Source organism: Ursus arctos, unplaced genomic scaffold (assembly GCF_023065955.2).
Source record: "Ursus arctos isolate Adak ecotype North America unplaced genomic scaffold, UrsArc2.0 scaffold_2, whole genome shotgun sequence".
Classification (NCBI taxonomy): domain Eukaryota; kingdom Metazoa; phylum Chordata; class Mammalia; order Carnivora; family Ursidae; genus Ursus; species Ursus arctos.
Window position 1 is genome coordinate 15212470 of NW_026622874.1, and position 26801 is coordinate 15239270.

General features: G+C 34.9%; 2 protein-coding genes across 11 annotated transcripts in view; both read left to right on the forward strand.

Annotated features, from left to right (window-relative positions):
* GPR52 (G protein-coupled receptor 52) overlaps positions 1-19758 on the forward strand; it is a 39227-nt gene extending 19469 nt beyond the window's left edge. The window contains exon 1 of the mRNA XM_048225201.2: positions 1-19758. This exon is cut by the window's left edge and continues 19469 nt beyond it. Within this exon, the coding sequence (XP_048081158.1) occupies positions 7543-8628 (1086 nt within the window). The 5' untranslated portion in view covers positions 1-7542 and the 3' untranslated portion in view covers positions 8629-19758.
* The window catches only part of RABGAP1L (RAB GTPase activating protein 1 like), a 722910-nt gene that overhangs the window by 254936 nt on the left and 441173 nt on the right, over positions 1-26801 (forward strand). The gene's annotated exons all lie outside the window — the stretch shown is intronic.

Genomic DNA, 26801 nt, shown 5'->3' on the forward strand with positions numbered 1-26801 from the left:
TTTTGAAAAGCAGAATTTTTATTTTAAGTATAATTTATTACATTTTACTTTTATAGTTATTGCTTTCTATATCTTAAGAACTCTTTGTCTACTTACATGTCATGAAGATATTCTCCTTCTAGTATGCTTTCTTCTAGAAGCTGTGTATTTATAATTTAAATTTTTATGTTTAGATCTGTGATTATCTCAAGTATATTTTTGTGTATAGTATGAGGATGGGGTCTAAGTTAATTTTTCCCCAGATATCCAAAGTTTTCTAGTAACATTTACTGAAAAGATTTTCTTTTCCTCTTGACTTGTTTTAGTCTTTTAAAATTCAGTTGGTAAGTGTGGGTTTATTTTTGGACTCTATTCTTTATAGTGATTTGCTTATCCTTATGCCAGTCTTGATTACTGTGGCTTTATAGTAAGTCCTGAAATCAGATTGTGCCAGTCCTCCAGCTTTTAAAAAATCCTTTCCCCAGATTGTTTCAGCTACCCCAGCCCCTTTTTTGTTTTATGTAAATTTTAGAATCAACTATTTAGTTCTACAAATAGCAATAAATCCATAGATTAATTTGAGAAAAACTAACATTCTTAACAGTATTGAGTCTTCTAACCCGTAAAGGTAGTATATCTCTCCATTTACTTATGACCTTTTAATTTTGTAGGTTTCAGGGTAGAGGTCTTTTACACATCTTTTGTTAAATTTATTGGTATTTTCTGCTTCTTGAAGCTACTGTAAATGGTTTATTGCTTTAAAATTTCATTTACTATAGTTTGTTGCAAGTATATAGAAATTCAGTGATTTTTGTGTTTTCACTTTGTATTTGGACAAAATTTACTCGTTAGTTCTAATGGTCTTTGGGGTAGATTTTTAAACTATTTCTTATGTATGCAGCCATGTCTTCCTATTCTTGTATGGCTTAGCTATTTCTTTTCTTGCCTGTTACACTGGCTGGGACCTCCAGGACAAAGTGCATGGAAGTGGTAAGAGCAGACATCATTGTCTTGTTTTCATCTTAAAAAGAAAGCGTTTACTCTTTCACCGTTAAATATCGTGCTAGCTATAGGTCTTCCCATGGAGTGTCTTTATCAGGTTGAGGAAGTTTTCTTCTATTGTGCCACTCACTTAGTATTTGTTAAATATTTATAATTGTTAATAACTTGTCATAACGAAATAAAGTTAATAATATAAACTTGTTTTCTGTCCTTGAGAGTTTACTAAATTAGTGGGTTGTAATATGTGCTACTTCAGATGGTTTATTTTTTTAGCATTTAGACCAAGTTGCTTTGATACTACAATTAAAATGTATTGATACTGCATTTTGTAGCATTTGTCATTCTTAAAATAAGTCAATAATCATTATCTCTTGCTAGATAGGATTTTTCAAAGCACTAGTCAAATATTCATATTGAATTTGGTTTAGGTAGAGGTATAAATGAATGATATTGCCCTTAATTTGAATATATTAGGAGGCTAATTGCTCTCCCTCTGCAGTTACGTTATGTACTTTATAAATTGCTTGTGAAGCTTGTAGTCATTCAAGGGGGATTGCAAAGAACTTTGTGTATTCTGAGCTTCGCAGAAACTGGTTATTAGTGGGTTTTTTGTCTTCTTATAGACTCTTCAAGCTATTTTTATGTGCTTTATATTAAAGTTATATTAAACACTTGTTTAGCTCCAATTTTATGCCCAACAGTGTAGAGTAGGCACTTAAGATATAATGAGGAATAAGACAGGTATTGCTCGCCTCATGGGGCTTGCAATCTAGTTAGGAAGACAGAATTGAATGAACCAGATCATTATAAACTATGGTAAGTATGGAATCTGGTCTAATCCGGGAATTCAAGGAAGGTATCTGTGAGAAAGTGATATCTGAACAAAATCTGAAGGTTGCATCTGAATTAACTAAAAAAAGTGTGATGGCATAGTAAGCAGCAGGTACAAATGTCCTAAGGCAGTAGAGAACATAGCAAATATATGTGGGACAGGGAATGGGTAGAATGGGGGGGTTAGTTAATCTTAAACAATATAGAAAAGAAATAAGATTGGTTGGATATGTGGAGAACAGATTGTATAGTACCTGTTAGGACTTTATCCTAAGGGCAGTGTGAACACTGAAGTATTTTAAGAGGGAGTGATATCATCTGGCTTGCATTTTGGAAAGAATATTCTGTCTATGCATAATGGATTGAAGAGAGGCCAGAGGCACTCAGGGAGGCCACACTGGAAGCCACTGCATGAGCCCACACACAAGATAATGCAGCTGGCTTAGGGCAGTGGCAGTGGAGATAGAGAAAAGTTAACAGATGGGAGGAGTAGTTGAAGAAATAGATACATTCTGAATGTATGTACTTTTTGGTACCTTTAAAAATGTTAAAAAAAAACCCTTTTATTGTATATTTGTTTACTTTTTACAGTATTATATTGGTTGTGTAGTTCTCCTTGTAATCATTACCTACTATTTATCTTATTTGCCATTGATGCTGATGTCCCTCTGTTACTTTGCTGTTTAGGTCCTATTAAGTAGTTACCTGAAATGCTTAGATGTTTAATGATGAAATATTGATATATATAAAAGACTATATAAAACATGCTTAAGGTATAAATAAGAAATCTAACACCTGGGGTGTGTCATCTCACAAAGCTATAGTTTTAGCTGTTAGAAGTAATTCTGAAGTATCCTAAATAATGATTCCTCTTAGATATTTCCCAACTAGCATTCATCAGTTGAAAGGAGAGGGAGGTCGTTGATAATGATTGCAATAAGAATGGCAATAATAAAACACCTAATGACCCCTAACATGAAGAGAATTATGCCTAATTTAAAAACGAAGAATGCTTTATGTAATGAGCTATGTCAATATATGATATTAATGCCTTTTTGTTATTAGAGCTTCACATTATAAATTAGTTCCTATTATAATCATGTCAGAAAAAAGGATGGAAAGGGAAAAAAGTGAGGGAACAAGTCAATCTCTAAAAAAGAGAAAATTATCTTGTTAGAACCATTGAAGTTTTTTTGGAAGCTGGTAGAAGGAAAGCAGGAAGCCTAGTGCATCAAAGGCTGTACTTGAACTCCCTCATATTGTCATGTACTTTTGGAAACATGTACAATTGCGGATTATTTAGAGTATTCGTAGACTCACATCCCTGTCAGTGATAGTTTTTGGAATTAAATGTGTCAAACTAAAGCAATTTAGTATTTGAGTTTCCCTGTGAGACTTTTTGTCATTTCCCTGATTTTGGAAATATGACATTCAAAGCTATTTTAAAAATACATAAAGTCTAGGGGTGCCTTGGTGACTTAGTTGGTTAAGCATCTGCCTTTGGCTCAGATGATGATACCGGGGTCCTGGGATTGAGCCCCTGTTTCTACCTCTCCCTCTGTCCCTCTCCCTCCCCCCACTCATGCTCTTTCTCTCAAATAAATAAAAATCTTTAGAAAAGAAAAAGAATAGATCTTTTAAAAAATATATGTAAAGTCCATCCTTGTAAATGGTTTATTTAGATTTTGGTGATGTAGGTAACTTAATAATTGATAGTGTTTTATTTTTCGATGGTTTTGTAGTAAAGCTTAGTATTTAAGTCTTTTTAATATGGGGTATGGGATCTGTCTGCATTCATGAATATTTATCAAATGTAATTTTTATTTTGAATATTTATTATTATTGTAAAAGAATGTTACTTAAATCCAGTCCTGTTTGATTTTAATGCTTTTAGGTATCCCTAAAAGTCAAAATACTTCCCCGTAAAATAGGACCTTTCTAGCCTTTTGTATTACATTTAAATATTTACTTTCAAACCTCAACATGGTACTCATTCTACGATTGTTATTCTACCTTGTTTTATAAATTATTCTGGTAATGAGAAATGTGCTTGCATTCTATATTTCACCTAAGCCCCTGAAGATTTTTAACGATAATATGGCCTTCCTGTAAGGCAGTTCAACATGGAGTAAAAAATAGTGTTTTCTATTCTTTAAAAATCATTTTAAGAAACAAAATCGATGAACATAAGGGAAGGGAAGAAAAGATAAAATGAAATCAGAGAGGGAGACAAACCATAAGAGACTCTTAACTATAGGAAACAAACTGAGGGTTGCTGGAGGGGAGGTGGGTGAGGGGAGGGGGTAACTGGGTGACGGGCATTAAATAGGGCACTTGATGTAATGAGCACTGTGTGTTACATGCAACTGATGAATCACTAAATTCTACCCCTGAAAATAATAATACACTATATGTTAACTAACTTGAATTTAAATGAAATCTAAAAAAGAAAAAAAAAAGAAAGCTAAAATAATTCTTCTCAGACATTTCCTTAGTGGCAGCCATCAGTGGAAAGAAAGGGAGGGAGAGAGGGGTTCATCAATACGGTGTTAGGAATGACAGTTTTGACCTATTTCAGTACTAGTTTCATGACTCTAGTAGGCAAGTTATACTTACCTTTTCTAGTACCCACCTTCTTCCTTTGGAAAATGATGATGGGTATCTACTCCATAAAGATTTAAGGTTTTTATAGAGAGAAAATATATAAAGCACATAGCATAATGCTTGGCACACAGAATGTGCTCAACAGATGTTAGTTATCTTCTGTTTTCATCTTAATTTTCCTTATTTAATTCTGAAATAATTTGTAAATTAGTTCTAAGTCACTTTAAAGAAAAGTGCTGACCCCATAAGAAATATGCCTAAAATAGAGAATGTTTGTCTATATTAAGTCAAAATAAATGGAAATGTTTTTCACCTCCCTCAGGTAAAGGAGCTTAATTTGTTTTCTTCTAACCTGGGTATGAGTAGCTCAATCACCATATGACAGAATTCTTTGACTCTGAGTGTTTTCATATTAGAATAAAAAGTGGAGTAAGTGGTCATTCTACTTATTTCTAACACCTACTTTTCAGAATTCACATTTGACCTTAAATATTTCCCCAAATAGAATTTATCATAGAGGTGTTAGTTCCAGTGCTTTGTTTATACAGTTAAAACATCAAATTCAGCAATTTATTGTGGGTGTGGCGGGGATTGGAGGGATTATTAAATGACTTAACTTCTATTAATCAAAATATAACTATATTTTAGAGAGTAAAAATAGTAGCTATATCACTTGAGTTCACAAAGACTTAGCTGATTTTTAATAATTAATACGTTTTTTCTGCCAGTGAGCGTTAGATTTCTGCTGACTTTTTAGTGTCATAGTACCTCGTGGTAGTTTCTCTACAGGGTTTAAAGGTGTATCCCAGTGCTTTTGGTTTTTTGTTTTTTTCTGTCCCGTCCATAGGAAATAATCTTTACAAATGCTATCAGGAGACTACCTCTGGAGATTCACACATGCCATTAATATGTTATAAGGATCGGTCAGTTGCATTGTCTTCTCTTGTCAATCTTGATCCGAGCTTGCCGAGTAAGTCTATAAGCCTGCATGTGCCTGGCAACTGTTACCTAGTGACAGTTTCAGCTGCAGTAGCCATTGGCTGTGCTGTTGATTGGGGCAGGAGGACCGAGTCACCTTTCTGATGGTGAGTTCTTCTGCATCAGCTCAGGATGAGGAGGAGGAGCAGGGCTCCGGCTCAGGTGGAGGCAGTGATACTGAGAGATTGTGAAGAATACACCGACAGCATCCTGGTAACTGCATCACAGTAAATCGGACTTCTGAATCAAGCAGCCCAGCCTAGCAGCTGATAAGAGTGAATGTAGGTGAGAAGCATTGCCTTATTCCTGTAAGAAGAGAGAACTATTTTGTGATAAGTGAGACTAGGAATGTACAAGGAGGAATATCCTGTGGCTATTATAAGAGAAGAAAGACTTCCCTGAACGACTTGGTGGTGCACGAGAAAATAACTTTCAGAAGAATGCTTTCTATTAAGCTGCTGCTTTGTTCCCGAAGGAAATGTTTTTATTTCTAATGCATGTTATTTCTTCAAGAGGTATGACAACAAAGACTAAGAAACTCTCTGAAATACCTGTACTTTAAAAAAGATTTTTGACAAATGTTCACCTGATATCGGAGTGACCTTGGAAGCCTTTTGGATGGATTCTGTCCTGCAAGCCTTTCAGTATTTCAAACTCTAGGATTTAAACTCATCTTGATGCTTTAGAGGTATTTTAAAATAAGACCATCTTATAACCTACCTAATGGCCCCTGTGTTAATTGAACACTTGCTCAAAATAGAATACAGAAATAGAAGAGGCATTTTTTAAACATATGGCTGCTATATAACTGCAAATATAACAAACAAGGTAATTTTCCACTTTTAGAAGATGTAGTTGAAATAATGATCTAATGTGTTAATCCTCTGATGAAAATAGAAGAGAGAGAGAAATATAGACTACGAAGCCTACTAGAAATACCTAAGTAATAAATAATGACAGCATTTCTGGTCAAATAAGCTCAGACTATATAGGAAAGTTTCTGTTGTCTAAATTTCATATATATTTACATATATATGTGAGATATAGGCGTGGTTGCGAAGGAGAGAAATAACTTTGAGCTATGTATTTTATGATCATGCTCCACTATAAAGAAGGTGGCATATCAGATACTGAAAGTTACTTTCAGTTATTGATGCTGGAATTAATAACAGTTATTTATTTTCCCTTTGAAAAGGAAAAAGTATAAATTGTTGGTGGTAGCACTAGTAATTGTAATGGACTAAAGCTGTTTTCATTTGAATGCTTAAAAAATTGCATGCAGACTTAAAACTTTGAAGTTTATCATCTTTTGCTAGGTGTTAACCCATTGTATATTATCTTCTCTACTGGAAGTAGGTTTTGTTTCCCATGAGAGTTATAGGGCAATCTGGAGTTTTTTACCTCTGTTCTGCTCCTTTGTGCCCAAGTAGAGCTGAGTCTTTTAGAATTAACCTTGTGTGTGTGTTTGTGGGGGGAAGTTAGCTTTTTTGAGAAAGGAGAGAGAAATAGATTATAAAGTCGATCCACTAGCATTCAAACCCTGAACTAGCCCAAAGACACTCTTTGCTGCAATGAAGTTTTTCTTAGATTTGCAACTAGATCTTAGATCTTAATTATTTAAATTGTAAAATATGAATCCACTTCTCATGATAGATGAAGCAGGAAGCCTGAGACAATTTAAGACTTTTTCTTTTTCTCATTTGTTCTAGTTGATCCCTAACAAACTACTTCTCTGAGGAGACCAAACAGCCCACAAAGGCTTTTCTTCCCTTGGCAATTGATTTTTTTTTTCTTTTCACAGATTTCATTTTTCATAGTGCAAGGTAATAGGAAATCCATTTTCTCTAGAAGTGCCTGTGTCTTCAGAAAGTTGTTTGAGAGCACCAGAGGAAGCTAATCAGTGACCTTTTTTCACCTCCTTTCTAGCTTACCTCCCTTTCTCCCCCCCCCCCCCAAATTGAGATGTGTCACTGCTGCACTGAGCTGGTGAAGAGGCTTGAGTACTCTCTGGGAGGCTCAGCTGTGACAGAAGCACTGCCACTGTCTCCCGAAGCTGATCCCCAGGCACTAATGTGCAGAGCTTAACACATGCTGGACAGGGCACCTGCTTGCTGGAGCCAAGACTGCACATTCCTTTAATTCCAAGCCATGAATGAGTCCAGGTGGACTGAATGGAGCATCTTGAACATGAGCAGTGGCATCGTGAATGTGTCTGAACGTCACTCCTGCCCACTTGGATTTGGCTACTACAGTGCAGTGGATGTGTGCATCTTTGAGACCGTTGTTATTGTCTTGCTGACATTTCTAATCATTGCCGGGAATTTAACGGTCATCTTTGTCTTTCACTGTGCTCCACTCCTGCACCATTATACTACCAGCTACTTTATTCAGACGATGGCATATGCTGATCTTTTCGTTGGAGTTAGCTGCTTGGTTCCTACTCTCTCACTTCTTCACTACTCCACAGGTATCCATGAGTCATTGACTTGCCAGGTTTTTGGATATATCATCTCCGTTCTAAAGAGTGTTTCTATGGCATGTCTTGCTTGCATCAGTGTGGATCGCTATCTTGCGATAACCAAGCCTCTTTCCTACAATCAACTGGTCACCCCTTGTCGCCTGAGAATTTGCATTATTTTAATCTGGATCTACTCTTGCCTGATTTTCTTGCCTTCCTTTTTCGGCTGGGGGAAACCAGGGTACCACGGTGACATTTTTGAATGGTGTGCCACCTCTTGGCTCACCAGTGCCTATTTTACTGGCTTTATTGTTTGTTTACTTTATGCTCCTGCCGCCTTTGTTGTCTGCTTCACTTACTTCCACATTTTCAAAATTTGCCGGCAGCACACCAAAGAGATAAATGACCGGAGGGCCCGATTTCCTAGCCACGAGGTGGATGCCTCTGGAGAGACTGGACACAGCCCCGACCGTCGCTACGCCATGGTTTTGTTTCGGATAACCAGTGTGTTTTACATGCTGTGGCTCCCTTACATAATTTACTTTCTTCTAGAAAGCTCCCGGGTCTTGGACAATCCAGCACTGTCCTTCCTAACAACCTGGCTTGCTATAAGTAATAGTTTTTGTAACTGTGTAATTTATAGCCTTTCCAACAGTGTTTTCCGGCTAGGCCTCCGAAGACTGTCCGAGACAATGTGCACATCTTGTATGTGTGTGAAGGATCAGGAAGCACGAGACCCCAAACCTAGGAAACGGGCTAATTCCTGCTCCATTTGAAGAGAACTATATAGGAATCAAATGTAATCTGATAGGGGTTTTGGATTGTGTTCTTGATTCTTCTGGAAATTTGCCACTAAAGAAATATTTACTTGAATAGTCGACTATGAGATGAAGGGACTAGAGGTTTCTTTTTTTTTTTTTTTCCTCTTTTCCCATGGTCGTGGGGGGTTACTAGAGAAAAGAATGTATAGAGGGTAATCTCATGAGATAATTATAGTGTGTGAATATAACTGTACAGTAATAACAAAATTAAGCACTGAGGATGATAAAAGTATTGAAAAAAGTATCTCAGATCTTCCACAGGACATGAATAAAGTCCCTCGGCGTCTCTGTCTTTTCTGAGCTCTCTCCTCTGTCTTTGCCTCTCATTCTGTCTGTCTCTGTCTCTCTCACTCTCTTTGTGTTTGTGGAAATTACTTACATAAATTGCCCTTTATAGGAAAATGCTACATATTATATATGTGGCAAAGTACAGTTTTTTGCCTCAAAGTATACTTTTAAACATGCTGATCTGCAATCCATAAGTGGTTTCTCCATGAAGGATGCCTAGTAAGCACTGTCTTTTATTACCTATCACATAACCCTTTTGCTTGTGTTTTTATAATATCCACAGCATAAAATTTCTGCTACAGACAAAACAAAAAACAAAAAACACAGTATTTTTGTTTCTTCTGGGTGAAATTATGCTTAGCCCCCCCCAACTCCTTGCTAACAGCCTGCTGTTTTTGTTTCTCTCCATTTTTCTTGATCTGCGTCCTTCGGTACCTTAATCCAAAAGTGTCTTAGTTAATGCAAGAATCTACTATATAAAGCAATCATAATGTTAAATAATCTATTCTTTCCAACAAAGTAATCTATAGCTTGTTTGAGATATTGTGTTAAATATTTTTAATAGCTTTTGTAAACATGTTTATCTGGTTCCTTTTCATTTAGTTCATGTGCCCAAAGTGGTATCTTTTTTTGCTATAATAAAGCTTTGTTTTTCTTTAAGAAGAGCCACAAATAATTCTAATGCAGATGCAGAGTATTCACCCAGAAGTGAGGTATTGATTGCCCTTCAGACCACACTCCGTGTGCCCCCCTTTTCTTTTCCTCCTTAAGAGTAAATATTAACCTTTTTGTATTAGGTCTACAAAGCTTAATGTTGCGTCCACCAATCATTTGTGTGATATGCATTTGCATATACTATATTTTTTACAACAAAGAAAATGTAAATTATATTATGTGATCTGTGCCTAATGTTTTCTTAGCACAATATATAGATCAATGTTGCTTAAGTCATCAACATTGGAAAAAATATACAAAAACTTCTTTGAAGAGAAAAATACTTTTGTGTAGTTGTTATTTAGATATTTATATTAGACCAAGCTGCATTCTTAGTACTGCTGAGAATACGATATACTTAATAATCAAATACAGGTAAGAGCTGTCAGTATTTTCTTTTGTAATGATCTGTTTTCATACGCAAAGATAAATTAACTTATTTTTTAGTGTGCTACATGGAATTGTATAATAAATTGTCAGGGGTTTAGATGTAGCAAAATGGCATTTGGGGAATTAACGAAGCAGGTGTGAGTGGTAAAACATCTAAATCTTACTTTTTTACTATAAGTTTCCTGCCTGACAGATATTTTAAAGTTTATATCAGACTACTGAGTATTTTTCTTCTCAGCATTTTGATTTCTTTGTTTTATGAAATGCATTTAATGAAATGTGCCTATGACTTCAAATTGAAAGCCAACTGTGTTTGCACACTAGTGGTTTGACTTCAGAGGTCCTTTAATAGAAAATGTCATCATTTTATTGAGGTTGTTCTGAACCCATGTATATTTTTAAACATGTAAGAAAGGTTTAAAATAAAGAATAAAATAGTATTCTATATATCAAAATCAGACTTTGTTTCAGTTTAATAAATACCCAGAAACAAGAGTTTGCTTGTTTGGGAATCAGCATTTAATTGTTTCACATTCCTGTTGTTTGGGTTATGTATATTCTTGTCTCTGTTTGCCAGTGACATTTTGGATAAGTTGAAATGAGCCTTTTAAGTTCAGACCAGTTCAAGGAAAACAAAATTCAAGAAAGCATAATACTACTAACTTTTCAGCTGTTACAAATAGAATCTTCGACATGATATGCATTATTTGAGAATCAGATTTTAGTTTGGTGTGTAAATATAGTTAGAAAGGACTCAGTAGATCTCTGTAGAGGAAACCTGAGGCTATGTTTATTGTATTTTCCTCTTCTGGCTTTTCCTCATGATCATTAATAACGATTATATGTCAAGTTTTAACACTGTGTTAAGTTTTACAGATATTATAACATTTAATCTTCAACTACACCCCTTTCAGATAGGTACTGTTATTATTCTATCCTAGAGATGAGCAAACTAAAGAAGGGTGATTAATGCCAGGTCAGTGGGTTGGTCAGTAACAAAGGTTCACTCACACTCAGCTGGGTTGGAGCCAAAGCCTATGCATTGACCCATTCTGCTCTACTCCTTTTCTTTCTTTCTTTCTTTGTTTCTTTTTTTTTCCTCAAAAGCCTTCACACCTTTGTACCTCTGTCTGTACCTTGTCCTTACAAAATTTCTCTGAGTTTTATTTCTTTTTCCTCGCCTAAATCTTTTGCTTTAGTCCTTTCCATGTCTTGTGATATCTTTTTCCTTGATCTTACAAATTTTTTTTTTATTAAAACACCTATCTGGTAAGCACAAACTTGCCAGTTTCGTCTATAATCAAACTGAAACCCTAGGACATAGCATTTCCTTGACATTGCCTTTATTCACTATTGTTAAGTTTTTGTTGAATAGTTTCTTCAGATCTCTGTAAAATTCCTATAGAAAAAAATGTTTTTGATGAAGGAGAGTAGAGAAGGAAAGCTTCCCTGTAGGCTGTAAGGTGAGCCTCTATAAGGCAAGTTCTAGGTTTAGGTTTTTCATTTTTTATAATGTTTCACATGCAACTTGAAGGCAAGTCACTTAACTTCCTTTTGACATATTTTAATGTGTGTTTTTATAATCAGATAATACTTATTTTGAAACTACTCTGTCGTTTTTAGATTAATGTGTTTTAAGAATAGAAAGCATAACCATTATTCTCATCATTATATCGTATTCGGTGGTAATTATCCAATTTGGTTATAAGTGACAGCCAAACAGTAATGCTGTAGTCTATTACTGGAGGTTCTATTTTCTGAGAGCCGTTTCTAAAGTTACGTAGTGTTGGAAGTCTTTATAACCCACCAGTGTATGAAACCTGGACTGAAATCCTGGCCTGCAAAAGCTGTTTGGCCCTAGGTAAGGTCTCAAGTCCTCAGTTTGCTCATCAGTAAAACCCAGAGACTTGTACCCTCTTAATAGGCTGGATTTGAGGACTAAACAAGATAATGTCGTCTGTGTGCTCAGCATGGCTGCTGGCACATAGAAAACATTCAGAATGTGGTAGCTCTGGTTTCATTGTGGCTGCCATATTTGTTGCCATCACAGTTTAAAGATCACTAATTCCAGTTTAAGAAAGTTACATTTTATAACAGAATTAATCCATTGAATTTAAGAGTTTCCTAAAATGGCATTTTTTTTTCATATCTGTTTAAACTTAGATTTTGGCTTAAATTCAGATGTTTTTAAATATAGAAAACTTCCATAATTTCTGAAAGCTCATTTTCCAGGAATATTATTCATGAAGACATTTGAGATTAAGGATAAACTAGCAAGCAGTTGTTGGGATGATTCTGAGACTGACTTACCTCCTTACCTGATGCCTATGCTTAAACATTTTTCTTTTGTCAGGTTGGCAGTAGTAGAGACGGATTGTTCAGGAATGTTTTGCCATTTGTCTTTACATTTTAGTTTTCTTCACTTTCTGAAATGGAATTTAAAGTATTTTGTTACATACATGTTACCTGGAAGAAACAAAGATTAACCAACAGGTTCCTTGTACATATAGCACTGATTTATGAGTTTAGAAATAAATGAAGTTGTTGCTTTAAAGGACTTTTCTCTGTCTCTCTCCACCCCGGAAGCTAATCATTAGATATGAAAAAGATATAAGTGTGTGGTAAATAAAGGAGGTTAAGATGTGGGGAATTTGCTAGTATAACGTGTTCAGGTTGGTCCATCACAACGCATAGGAGTTTGTGTTACTGAGGTGATGTGATATTCAGATGTGTAGACTCCAACAGTTGCTCTTCTCCCTGAACAAAACTTTTTGGATTAAGAAGAATAGGTAGAAAGTGGCATACTCTACAACAAAATATATAGACTTTGAGGAAAACGAAATGACTAGAAAAGAAAAAAAAACAAACAGATTCCCTTTCCAGTGTTTCTTGTAAATGAATTTTATCCAGTGTTAGTTTTGCTCTATAATTTAAAATATTCATAACCTTGCTTAATAGTATAAATGGTTGTATTTTACAATATTAAAAGTGATGTGATTGAGTCTTCTTTATTCATGTTCTGTTTAATTTTTTTTTAGAATGAACACGTACTTTTATAATCAGAAAAAAATTGTTTTATTAAAAAGAACACTGAGGGGCACCTGGGTGGCTCAGTTGGTTAAGTGTCTGCCTCTGGCTCAGGTCATGATCCAGGGGTCCTGGGATTGAGCCCCATGTTGGACTCCCTGCTTAGCAGGGAGTCTGCTTCTCCCTCTCCCTCTGCCCCTCCCACTGCTTGTGTGCTCTCTCTCTCGTGCTCTCTCTCTCAAATGAATAAATAAAAATCTTTAAGAAGAATGTTGGAAAAAAAGAATGCTATTTTAAAAATATTTTGAGGTGCACTAGGGTTAAACATCAGACTCTTGATTTTAGCTCAGGTTATGAGATTGAGCCCCATGTCAGGCTCCACACTCAGCATGGAGTCTGCTTGAGAGTCTTCCTCTTCCTCTGTCCCTTCTCCTACTCTGTGTGTACTCTCTCTCTCTCTCAAATAAATAAATAAATTAAAAAAAATATTTTGACATTTCATGAAACAGTTTTTGTTGATTCTACAAGTAACATTCTCCAATTATGTCTCAATATTATTTTCTTTTGAAGATAGTCTATATAGTTTCCTTTTTTTTTTTAAGTTTTTAATTCCAGCTTGTTCACGTATAGTATTATATTAGTTTCAGGTGTACAGTATAGTGATTCAACAGTTCCATACATCATCCAGTGCTCATCGCAGGTATACTCCTTAATCCCCATCATGTACTTAACCCAGTCCCCTCCCCCCTCTTCTCTGTAACCATCAGTTCTCTATAATTAAGAGTCTATTTCTTGATTTGTCTCTCTCATTTTCCCCCTTTGCTCATTTGTTTTGTTTCTTAAAGTCTATGTATGAGTGAGATTATATGGTATTTGTCTTTCTCTTACTTATTTTGCTTAGTGTTACACTCTAGCTTCAGTCATGTTGCAAATGACAAGATTTCATTCTTTTTTTATGGCTGAATAATATTTATCTTCTTTATCCATTGATTGATCAGTAGACAATGGTGCTGCTTCCATATCTTGGCTATTGTAAATAATGCTGCTATAAACATAGGGGTGCATGTATCCTCTTGAATTAGTGTTTTTGCATTCTTTGGGTAAATACCCAGTAGTGCAATTGCTGGATCATAAGGTAGTTCTATTTTTAACTTTTTGAGGAACCTCCATACTGTTTTCCACAGTGACTGTACCATTTTGCATTCTCACCAACAGTGCAAGGTTTCTTTTTCTCCGCATCCTCACCAATGTCTGTTGTTTTTTGTGTTCTTGATTTTAGCCTTTCTGACAGGTGTGAGGTGATAGCTCATTGTAGTATTCCCCTGATGGTAAGCGATGATGAACATCTTCTCAAGTGTCTGTTGGCCATCTGGATGTCTTCTTCGGAGAAATATCTGTTCATGTTATCTGCCCGTTTTCAACTGGATTATTTGTTTTTTGGGTGTTGTATTAATTCTTTATATATTTTGGATACCAACCCTTTATCAGATGTCATTTGCAAATACCTTCTTCCTTTCCAGGTTGTCTTTTAGTTTTGTTCATTGTTTCCTTTGCTGTGTCTTTTAGTTTTGTTGATTGTTTCCATTTTGATGTAGTTCCAATAATTTGTTTTTGCTTTTATTTCTCTTTCCTTGGGGACCTAGCTAGAAAAAAGTTGCTACGTCCAGTGTCAGAGACGTTACTACGTTACTACCTGTGTTTTCTTCTAGGATTTTTATGGTTTCAGGTGTCATATTTAGGTTTTTAATCCATTTTGAATAAACATTTGTGTGTGGTGTAAGAAAGTGGTCCAGTTTCATTCTTTTTCTAGTTGCCGTCCAGTTTTCCCAGCACCATTTTTTGAAGAGACTGTCTTTTTCCCATTGGATATTCTTTCCTGCTTTATTGAAGATTAATTGACCATATAGTTGTGGGTTCATTTCTGGGTTTCCTATTCTGTGATGTTGATCTGTGTCTATTTTTGTGCCCATACTGTACTGTTTTGTTTACCACAGTTTTGTAATGTAACTAGAAGTCCAGAATTGTGATACCTCCAGCTTTGCTTTTTTTTCTCAAGATTGCTTTGGCTATTCAGGGTCTTTTGTGTTTCCATACAAATTTTAGAATTGTTTGTTCTAGTTCTGTGAAAAATGCTCTTGGTATTTTGATAGGGATTGCATTAAATGCAAAGATTGCTTTGGGTAGTGTAGACATTTTAATAACATTTGTTTTTCTAATCCATGAGCGTGGAATGTCTTTCCATTTCTTTAAGATAGTTCATATAGTTTTCTGATTTCTGTAATATTTACTTCAGAGAGAAAATTTTCTGAGAAATTTGATGCAATATTAGATATTCTTAAGTTATTTTTGCTTCCACACAGTGAATACAAATGTATCTTTGAATGCAATGCAGACTAATGCAACGAATGCATTGCAGCAAGAAATGACCAGTGCACTTGTCTGAGGTTATACCAGACGTAAATAGTTGTTCATATATAAACTCTGTAAAATACAACTGTAAAATATTTACTTTACTTATGTTCCTTAGAGATATCTAGTTTCAAGTTTAAAATAGATAGTGTTAGATTGTACATTTTATACTAATAGCCTCTTCATAGTTATTTTGTTTACTCTTTCAGGAATTTTATATTTAAAAATACTGAATTGGTAAAATTGATATTGTGAATGATAGATTTGGGGAAGATTAAAAGAATTTCTGAAAAAGAGGTAAAAAATCCTGAAAATCCTTGTTTAATGTTTTAATATATTTAAATCTAATTTAAGTTAAATTATATTTGGATTTTTCTTATATTTATCTTATATTTATTATTTTGGCAAGGAAAGGATGATTCAAATTTTGGTTTTTGGAATTGTTTGAAGTTACCAATTTTAAAATAGATCATAGTTTCTTGTTTGTAAGAAAATAATTTCTGTATAATGTATACCTAGGTTTAAATGTAATTTGTATTGAAATTAGAAATTACAGTGAGATAGACATTTGATTTTTTTCTCTTTTCAAATAGATTTTGATGCCATCCCAAGGATTAGTTTTCTCTTACTCCCTTCTCTTGCCCCAAGGCAATTTAAAAAAAAATGTATGACATCTCCAAGATCTTAAAACTTGACTGGATTTCTAGGTATTTTTATTTGGAAAGAAATCTGGAAAAGTGCATTTTGAAGATTTGTATTTACGATGTCATGTTACTAAAAGGGTCTTGTGATAGCTTCTGTTATTTCAGTCATCAATTTCATGTATCAGCCCTTTTTCTAAATGTGATTTAACTCTTAAAATTGAACAGACTTGGAATTTATTAGAGGACTATATTGGGATTTACTTTTATAAATTTTGAAGTCCAGGACATCCGTTGGTAGCATAGGGATAAATCAAGATGTGTGTGTGTGTGTGTGTGTGTGTGTGTGTGTGTGTGTGTGTGTTGGGGGTGGGGGGGGAACGGGCAGGGGGTTGTTTTAATGCTTTTACCACATTACAAACTTAGGGGAAAAAATCCTGGCATTTTCGATGTGCAGTCATTGTAGTGTGTTTAGTTACTTTTGCAATAATTAAAGGTACATATCTTCTATAGAAAACATATTAGGATTTGAAGTGACGTTCTTGAGCAAGATTACTGTGATGTCTCAGTTTGGAATATTACTATGGGATATAGTCAAATGATTCAGTGTATCACGAGGAAAATGGAGACAAGTATGTGCCTCTCCTATCAAGTCTGAGGATTAAGAAATTATTAGAAAAGACTTCAAGTTAAAATTTGAAAAAAACTTAAAATGCTTTTTAAACATGCGTAATGCCCTTGACATTACGAATTAGATGTATTCTGAAAGCTTCTATGAGTAAGCACTGTCCCATTTCACATATAGAAATCTGAGATAAGATTTGTAAGTGACCCTAACAAGATCATATAGCTAGACAGAGATACTATTGAGCAAATGTCTTGTGTAGCAATAGTTTTGTCTGTGATAAGGCTCTTGAATAACGTATTTATGGATGGCTGGTGGTCGAATGACCTGACCCTTCTTCCTAGAGTAGAAAATGAAGATTTATTTAGTTGATACAGGAAAAATTCTATGTGAAATTTTAACTTATGAAGTAGGAACGATTACCTCAACTGTATGTTATGGATGAGATTTTGAGATCATGGAAAATGTTAATAAGATGTATTAGCACTTCTCATTGTTTTGATATTTCTTAAAACAATCTCTAGTCCATAGAGGGTAATGAAAATTTACATCTTTTAAAAACACAACAGTCATCTGCTAAATATATTAAGAGATATATAGGCTGAATTGAATAGTATTAGCTGTGTATTTAAAACACTGCAATGATGAAGAACTGTCAAAATCACATGTCTTTGTGTAAAGCTACCTTTGAAAAGTAAGCATGTCATAGCTATGCACTTTATATTCTGAATGTTCTTTGTAACGTATTTGCGGTATGGTTGAAGTCATCGTAGGATGGGATTTTCTGAAGCATTATGATGGAAAAGGTTTTGATATTTCTGGCTGTAGTGCTTTATATATGTTTTGTGTTTAGTATATAAAATAATACTCAGGAAATCAGAGATCAGTCTGAATCAGTGATGTTTTATTTTATTTTTAAAGATTTATTTATTTGAGAGAGAGAGCAAGTGGGAGGGGTGGAGGGAGAGGGAGAGAGAATCTCAACCAGACTTTTCACTGAGCGTGGAGCCCAATGCGTGGCTCCTTCCCATGACCCTGAGATCACAGCGTGAGCCAAAAACAAGAGTTGGATGCTTAACTGACCCACCCAGGCATCCCATGAATCAGTGACATTTTAAATAAAACCCTTCTATATGATTCAGTTTTATTTCAGTGAAATAATATGGTTACAGAAAAATTAAAGGAACTCAATTTAGGCTAACACAGGATTGTCTTATAAATGTCCTTAGATGAAACATTTCCTTAGTTTCTAGTATATGCAGCAATTGAAGTAATTAAATTCAACTGAGTTATTTGGAAAGTTTATTTTCTTACAAATTAAAAATTTCTGTGATTGTGACTACTTGATTTATAGTACTAATTAAAATGGCTTACAAGGTGAGCCATTGCATAATACAAATTACTGAAATCTTAATTTGCATTCTATATTGACAAATTAGGACAGTAAATATTTATTGTCCAATCGTGTTTTATGTGCAGAGTATAAATTGTGGTTTGTAATACTCCTGGATGCTTTTAGGTCGAAAGAATAACTTACTGAATTGTGGGAAACAGGCAAGAGGGCAGATCATCTAATTTCCTGGATTTGAGGGACAGTTTGCAGAAAAGTCTTAGGAACAGTACAATAGTTTGAGGAATTAGAGGGACTGGTGCATTTAAAAAGATGAACTGACCTAAATATGTTTAGATTCTGAAGTCTCAGAGGATACCTTGGGGTATCTGAGAGGATTTTAAAGTAAAAGGAAGGGCAGTGTTCAATATTCAACACAATACAAAAACATTGTGGGGAAACTTGGAGATGCAGTATATTACAAAGAAAATGTTCTTTTATATGGGTTAAATCTGATTAGAGTAATTAGTTTAGGTGGAAACTATAAGCTTTGAGACTAGGACAAAAACATTAACATGGGTAGATACAGCTTGAGGGATTGCACACGGGACACATTCTATCAACTCAAGCATCACCCTAGACCACTACTTCTTAGATTTGTTTTTTCTAATATTTGTCACCTAATTATAGGTGGATCTCTCTTTAAAATGGCTGTCTTTATGACAGATGGGTTTTAACTTGTCTATCAATCAAGCTAATCATATGATGTGGACCTGATACTTATTTGTTCTTTATTTATTAGGTTGTTACTATCTGTGAGGGACTATACTAAATTCTATGCAAGATAATGAGATTTATAAGTAAAACAGATTTTCAGTTCTCCAAGAGCATATAGACTATTAGGAGATATATGGACTACATTTAGATAACTATAGTATAAGATAGAAGTTGACAAATTAAAGCCCACTGCCTACTATTGTTAATAAAGTTTTATTGAAACGTAGCTGTGCCCATTCATTTATATGTTGCCTGTGACTGCTTTTGTACCACAATGGCAAGGTTAAGTTTTTGTGACAGAGATTTTATGTCTTACAAAACCTAAAATATTTACTATTTGACCCTTTCAGAAAAAAATTTCCTGACCTCTGGTTTAAGATGTTATAAATACTTTTTATATGGTATGCGCGTAGTAATAGCATGTTGTACTTTTATAATTGCTAAGGATCTCATAAGGATGATTGCTAGTTTCAACCTGATTCATCCAGACATCAGGAAAATTTCTAACATGTGGATAAAATGCTAGATCCAACTAATGGTATTTTAAACTAATCTATCAGAGTTTTGGTTTTTCTCAAGTTTAGTCAGATGGGCTAGAAAATGAATGAATGATCTTGACATTTATATTGAAGGTACACTTTGGTTCATTAGAATAAAAGCAAACACTTAATATATGCTTTTTATGCATTAGGTACTGTTCCAAGTCACTGGGGTGTAGGAGAGCCATTATTTGAACCTATATGGTCTAGCTGAACCCTCAATAACTTATTTGTCATATTTTTTCTGTAAAAAAATGAATATTATTCAGCCATAAAAGAGAATGAAATCTTGCCATTGGCAATAACATGGAAGGATCTAGAGGGTGTAATGCTAAGTGACATAAATCAGAGAAAGACAGATACCATATGATTTCAGTCATGTGGAATTTAAGAAAAAAACAAATGAGCAAAGAGGAAACAGAGACAAACCAAGAAACAGACTCTTAACTACAGAGAATAAACTGGTGGTTACAAGGGAAATTGGTGAGGGGGATTAAAGAGTACACTTAATCATGATGAGCACTGAGTAATGAACAGAATTGTTGAATCACTGTATTGCAAACCTAAAACTAATACAAGACTGTATGTTGGGGCACCTGGGTAGCACAGTTGGTTGAGCCTCTAACTCTTGCTTTTGGCACAAGTTGTGATCTCAGGGTCGTGGGATTGAGCGCCGTGTTCAGTACGGAGCCTTGGGTTTCTCTCTCTCCCTCTGCCCTTCCTCTCCTGCTTGCATGTGCTTTCTCTTAATCTTAATAAATAAATAAATCTTAAAAAAAAAAACCTCTGTGTTAGCTATACTGAAATTAAAATTAAAAACTTAATAAAAAATACCAAAAAAAACCCAAAACCCAAACAAATGAATAAAGAAAAAAGGAGACAGACAAAAAAACAGACTCTTAAAAATAGAGAACAAACTGGTGGTTTGGCCAGAAAGGAGGTGGGTGGGGGGGGATGGTGACAGCCAAAGGGGAGAAAGAGCACACTTAGCATGTGATGAGCACTGAGTAATGTTTAAAATTTTTGAATTACTATACAGTACACCTGAAACTAACAACACTGTATGTTAATTATAGTGGAATTAAAAATAAATAATTTTTTTAAATGAATAGGATAATTTCACATAAAGCTGAATAATAAACAACAGCAAATTGTCAGGTTTCCATTAGTTTTATTTTAAGTGAAAGCTTTCCAGAGGATCATTGGGTCTTTCTGCCTTTTTCAGGGTCCTATTCTTATAGAGCTAATTTGAGTCTTAGGGTATTGTCTGTACTTCTTCCTATATTCAGCGACTTGCCTTTCCATAATAAGCACCTTTTAATATCAGACAACTCGATAAAAGCTTGAGTTGTAACAAATCACTCTAAACTTATCTCTAAATTCTGCCTCTTAATTCTCATCCCTTTTATGTAACTGATTTCCCCTTTTCATCTTCAATCAAGGTTTATTTTAGTTGTTTTTAATTTTTTTTTTTAAAGATTTTATTTATTTATGTGACAGAGACACAGCCAGCGAGAGAGGGAACACAGCAGAGGAGTGGGAGAGGAAGAAGCAGGCTCCCCGCGGAGGAGCCCGACGTGGGACTCGATCCCGGAACGCCGGGATCACGCCCTGAGCCGAAGGCAGACGCTTAACGACTGCGCCACCCAGGCGCCCCTAGTTGTTTTTAATTTTTAAACTCATCTTCTTAAGGAAATATAGGGAATATATAAAAGGACACTATGGATTAGAACTTTTTCTATGAAAAGGATTTTTTTAAGATCAATGTGTTTTTTTAAAATTTTTACTTATTTATTTATTTTAGAGAGAAAAAGAGAGAGTAAGGGGAGGAGCAGAGGGAGAGGGACAGACAGACTCCCCACTGAGCTAGGAGCCCGACAGGGCTGGATCCCGTGACCCTGAGGTCATGACCTGAGCCGAAATCAAGAGTCGGCCACTGAAATGACTGAGCCGTCCAGGCACAGCCCTCTGTAAAGGGTTTTTAATGTATGTATTTATTTATATCTTAAGCATTATTCCAAGTTATTGCATACTCTTTACAAGCATCTTTATAAATGAAACTTTGTATTTAGTATTATTTTCCTACAGTTTGTAAGAAAGAGAAATACTGAGTCAAACTGTGTGAAGATATTTTACGATGATTTGCATATATTGCCTGTTGCTTTTCAAAGGGAGTGAGCCAGTTTTTCTTCACACCAATAACTCTCAAACTCGGTTGTTTCACTACAAACTTGCCAGCAGCAGTTCTACATTAACAAGTAAACTAAGGTCATTAATTTTTCACCTTATTGCCTCCTAGCCCCTATTAGACGTTGCTTTGTTAATGTGGTTTTTTTATGGTATTTTTCTTCTCCGCCTAAAAAAAAAAAAGTAACTAGGTTGGGTCTGCTCAGCCACATTTAAACCAAAGTGCCCAAATTCTTCATTTCAGATTCTTTGAGTGCAGATCCTCTTCTCACTTTTCTTAGCTTACCATTTACTTTGTGCTTCTGCTTTGTTAAGACAAAACCCTGAATTCTGTGAATGCTGTTCTCCCATTGTTGGTGCTATTTTCAGCATTGCCTGTTTCTTTGTATATTGTGGGTGCTACGTGACCACATATATAGTGGAATTTGAGAAAGATTCAGAACATTTTTTCCATTGTACTCTTCATCCTCTATCAGTAATAACCCTACTGGCCTTTCACTGTAGGGGAGGATCTTTTTATAAGTGGAGACTTTCGAACCCTGCACCGTTGGAATGAATGTATGTGGACATCAAGACTTCAGCTATTAAGGGCTGAGAACCCCAGGCCTAGTTTTGATACTGAGGATATCCCTACAAAACCATGGGTGTAGTTCCCACAGTAATGATCTCAGCTGTGGTAAGCAATTGAGTGGCTTTACCACTTCAGAGAAGTCATACTTGGTGTGGATGTCTGAGAGCAGGGGATGCTTGTAAGTCTTTCCTCCTCATTGTGTCTTTTACATCTGTTTCCTCAGAGTGTTTTATATATAGTGATTATTTATTTGTTGAGCTGAGTGTAAAGTGCTCTCTATATAGTAAGTCATGTATTTTTTTAGTGGAATTGAATGAAATTGTCCAGATTAACTGTATTTTTGGATGTCTCCTCTTTTCCCGCCCAACTCAGTTGTGTGGTTGGACTGAAGATTACTTCAAAATCTTTTTCCTCTCTGCCTTTCTATGAGAGTGTAAATGGGGAAGCTATGGAAAAGAGTATAAGAGTTGAAAGATTATTTAATACAGGTATCATTTAATATAGGTATCCACTCTAATTTAATTTTTCCTTCCACAGTCTGCATTCAGTAGACTTACAGGCCTTGAATATGTGTTTTTAAAGAGGGCAAATGCATTTTGAGGTAGCTTTGGATTTGGGGTAACTTTTATTTATATTCAGCTGAAATGAATGTCTCTCTGATTTCTTCCCATCATGATTATATAGAAAGAATTAGAGGCACCTTGGTGGCTCAGTCAGTTAAGTGTCTGCCTTCGGCTTGGGTCATAGTCCTGGAGACCTGGGATCAAGCCCGGGTTGGGCTCCCTGCTCAGTGGGGAGTCTGCTTCTACCTCTCCCTTTGCCCCTCCCCCCCCACTTGTACTCGTGCACATGCACACACACTCTCTTTCAAATAAATAAATAAAAATCTTTTTTAAAAAAAGAAAGATTTAAATTTTCTAGTTTCCTCGAGAACCTTCTGTATCTATTAGTAGAACCGTTGTTTCTTAGAAAAGTCTTCTCTTACTCTTGTACCATTTGCTACCCGTAAAATACTGTTTTGAAGCTCATCACCAGCTTTTCCCTGAATGTGTTCTCATATATCCTTCTCTAAATGGTGCTCAGAGCTGAATATAATGTTCTGTATGTGATATGACCGTTAGCAAAAGAGAATGGGGTTATCATTCTTCTTTCATTTATATAACATACTGCTATTTATTCAGCACAGAAACAAATTAGGTACCTTTGGTAGTTATATTTCATCACTTAACATATTGAGTTTATTTTTAATAAAACCTTAAGTCTTTTTCGCACCTGCTTAATTATATGTTCCTTCTTCCTACATGTACACTAGTTTGTGGGGTTTTTTAAGCACAATTTTATCTTTATCTCCTTTAAATTTTATCTTGTTAAGAGTTGGCTCAGTTGTTCCAGACTCTTTAAAAGCTTCATTGTATCTTCCAATATATTCATTAAACTTTTGCCATCTGCAAATGTGATGAACATTTTTAATGTGTAACTCCAGATAATTAATGTTTAAAAATCAAACACTCTCAAACTATATTGGTCATGGGTCCCCAAAACTACTCCCAGGTTTGGTGATTTGTCAGAAGGACTCATAAGTTTTATTACAGCAAAAGGATACAAAGTAAAACTAACAGAGGGGAACAGACAGAAGCATTTGCGAGTTTTCTCCCAGTGGAGTCATGGCACATACTTCATTCCTCCAGTGAGTTGTGACAACATGTACAAATTATTGCACATCAGTGAAGCTCATTAGAGATTCAGTGCTCTAGGATTTTATTGGAGACTGGTCATGTAGGCACCCTCGGCCTTGTGCCAACCAAAATTTCAGACTTCCAGAAAGAAGGCAGATATTTAGCATAAAACATATTCTTTGCACAAACAGTCCAGGCGTGGTCATTTAGGGAAAATTTTATATCATGGTGGGAAACTATTTATCAGCCACATTCCCAGAAGCCAACCAAGGGCCAGGGCAGTTCCGTGGATAAGCAGTATCAGGCCTGCTATATTAACTTTTCTATACATTGTGTTATGTTGACATTTGCTAGAATATATGTATAGTGTAAGTTTTTTAGGATCTTGGTGGAATACAGTTTCTTAGAGTATATACCAGAGGGAGTTATTCAGTGCTTTTCATACTCATAGAACTAACTTTGAACATAGAACTTTCTGATGAGGTTAGACTTGTTATTTTTACAGCAGTAGACCTTTCATCTGAAATACTTTACCACTTATGATGATTTCTTCTAAACAACAGTTTCAGTTATATAAGAATATTTAACATTTGTCTCTTCTTTTTCCTCTTGATTACTAATTGTGAAATATTTACGAATTTTGTAGATTCCAGACTTCCAAATGGCTAAATTATAAAGGTGCTATACAACTTATAGAACCCAATTTTACTCTAATTTTTATATTCATTTTAACGTTGTTTATGATTGTGTAAGGTTGAGAAGAGAATTAGTAATAACAACAACAAATCACAATTTGGAAAAGAAACAACTAAATCTTCATAATTTAAATTTCATGACTTATGATATCCTATTTAAGTTGATGCAAAAAGATAACTGTTTATTTTAGAACATCAGGGCAGAAACCTTTTTTCACTGTGTGAGAAGTACTTGATTTGATGTGATACAAATAGATAATTTTGGACTTGTCTAAAAAATGTTTTTTTTCTAAGCTTATACTATATATTGAATTATACATTCTTAAAAGGCCAAGAAAGAACTGTGTAAGTCCTTCTGCTTATCCATTTAGCAAATCAAATATAATTTAATATTTGATTATTTGATACCATGTGCTATAAGAAATTTGATCATTTGCATTCCGAAACTACATATAAAATATAGAAAAATTTTAATACATATATCTTTAACATTTGGAATATATTTTTCAGGGGATTTTTAAGAATGCCTTTCAGTGGAGATTTTTAAGAAGATGAAAGATAATGACCTTTGCAGTTTTTATTTAAGTGCAGTTCTGCCCAAGGACAAATGAATGATTGGATGACATTTAAAAATGATCCTTAGAGACATACAATTTTTTGATGCTCTCCCCATCCCTAATTTATTGTTCTCTTTGAATATTTCCACAGAAAGCTCATCCATTCTCAGGGATTGAACTACCATCCTTTTACTAATGATCTGAAATGGAGCTCTTTAAATCTGGCCTTGTACCTTCTTCAGTCAAACGTATCTAGCCTTCCTATTCTGGATTTCTCAAAAAAACTGAAACCCAAAGAGTTACATGGGGAATTCATTATTGCCAACTTCAACTGACCATTTTTGTTTTGTTTTCTTATTAATTTCACTCGTACCAGTATGTTCCTGGATTTCCAGCTGGCCACTCCGTGTATTTAACTAATGTTCATTTTTAGAAATTTTTTTTAAGTTATATTTTTAAATTTTAATTTAATAAATGCTCATTGAAAAAGACTACCAGGACCTTTTTTCTTCTCCTTCTCTTCTCATTTCATTCAAAATCCAGTTTGTACTGATTCTTTTTTTTTTGGTACTGATTCTCTCTGTTGCCTTTTAAGATACCTTTTCTGAGTAACACTTTGATCACTTGTTTCAGTCTTCATGTATAGTTTTATCATATTCTTTTAAAAAAATATTTATTTATTTAAATAATCTCTACACCCAGCATGGGGCTCGAACTCATGACCCTGAGATCAAGAGTTGCTTGCTCTTCCAGCTGAGCCAGCTAGGCACCTGTAGTTTTATTATATTCCTAATGTACTTTGAGTCATAGGGTTTTAGGTTAGCTGATAATTTATGGACACAGCCTTTACCCTTAAGAATCCTTTCATAACTAGTAAGGTGGCCTCTTCAGTGGTTACACAGCTCTGTGACTTAGAAGATTCTTCCTAACTGTGAATCCAATTCTTCTTTGTTGAAATGTCCGCCATTTTGATCCTATGTCATCTCTCAGGAGAAAAACAGAAATAAATTGTCTTCCTTTTTGACACGACTCTTCTGATATTTGAAAATTGCTTTTATATCTTCCTTCTTTTCCCAGATTAAGCATCTTTATTTCCCCACATTTTGCTCATTTGGTTCATTCAGTAAATATTTATTGAGCACCTCTTAGGTACAAATCACTATTTGAAATACTTAGAATATGGTGGTAAATATGAATGGTTAGCTCTATTTTCTCATAAGGCTTATGTCAAAATAGATGTAAACAAAAAGTATTTCAAATTTAGACAGTGACAAGTAAAAAATAAGATAATTCTGAATTTTAATAAATGCCACGAAGAAAATTAAATGGTTATGGGATAGAGAGGGCATGGAGATGGAAGGCTACTTCTCCATTTACTTTGGTTTTCAAATGTCCCATCATCTTGGTTGGTCCACTACAGCAACATGCTTGGGCTTTGGCACTTTTCAAATCCCTATCACGATGGACTTCTGACCTCTTAATGTTCTCTCTGTAGATAGGAAGGTAGAGGCTTCTTAATTATAGGTGAGATGGAGCTCTTTGGACTATGATGTCAGGCCACTATTAAAAAGGAAGACACAAAATTGGGTAATTGACGTAAACATAGTATTCTCTGGCTTAGTCTGAGCTTGCATAGTACAATGAGACTCGCAGTTGCTGTGTCTAGACAGTGTGCTTCCATTAGTGCCATCTCAGATAGGCT